This window comes from Bison bison, unplaced genomic scaffold, assembly GCF_000754665.1.
Source record: "Bison bison bison isolate TAMUID 2011002044 unplaced genomic scaffold, Bison_UMD1.0 scf7180017837219, whole genome shotgun sequence".
In the NCBI taxonomy this organism is placed as follows: domain Eukaryota; kingdom Metazoa; phylum Chordata; class Mammalia; order Artiodactyla; family Bovidae; genus Bison; species Bison bison.
Genome location: NW_011473683.1, coordinates 1 through 818, shown reverse-complemented (window position 1 = coordinate 818; position 818 = coordinate 1). Strand labels below are relative to the sequence as shown.

Genomic DNA, 818 nt, shown 5'->3' with positions numbered 1-818 from the left:
TAGATCATTTTAATGTTGGCTTTTTTCTTTTTTAAAACAGTAGAATAAATAGTTTTCTTTGACTGAAGACAACATGTAAGGTTGGTTGGTAGTATTCAGAAATATCAGAGTAACGGTTTCCCAATTGGTGTGTAGTCTTCAGTAATTATAAGGAGTTATTTGCATGTAACTGCTGTCAAACCAGTAAGACTGCATTTATGCATCCATCATTTTCAGGATTATTGGTAACCTGGGCATATTTTCCCCAGATGACTTTGCCTCCTTGTGTTACAAGGCCCAACTCGCTCACGTTCACCTCAATGACGGTTCCTTTGGTAATAACGCCCAAAGTTGTATATAGTGGGGATGAGGGATTCTTCTTTACACCAAGTATTGGCAAGCAAAAGGTGGCTTTCAGTTCAGGATGTGTTACATGAGCCTTCTTGAAACGTAATCCCATTGGCCTAATGAATCTTTCATATTTAGGTGGTTTTCGAGTAAAGCCATCTCCAACAAAACAGACTTTAGTAACCATCCTCTTCCAGGCTTTCTTCTTTCTCTTTCCTGTTTGAATAACTTTTAATACTTCTGTTTCTCCCTGGGCACGAACTTTAGGCAGAGGGACCTCCCATTTTCCCGCTTTCTCTTTTCGTTTCTGTTTAATCATATTGGAAAGTACTTTAGCTCGAGACTGTCCCTCTCGGTCCAGTAGATATGCAGGTACTGCTCCTTGTGGAGTCTTTTCATCATTCTTCTGTTTGGTGTTTCTCTTTTCATGCATCTTAATAGTCTTTTTCATTTGTATTTTCTCAGCATGGCGCTGTTTATGGTAGAGCTTA

The 818-nt window shown here is 39.1% G+C and overlaps 1 protein-coding gene across 1 annotated transcript; it reads right to left on the bottom strand.

Moving 5' to 3' along the window:
- LOC104983483 (ribosome biogenesis protein NSA2 homolog) lies at positions 1-814 on the bottom strand (the record flags this gene model as incomplete). The annotated part of the gene is made up of 1 exon (XM_010832919.1): positions 1-814. A coding segment is annotated over one exon (639 nt), but the record flags the coding sequence as incomplete, so codon positions are not given.
- Positions 815-818: the final 4 nt, after the last annotated feature.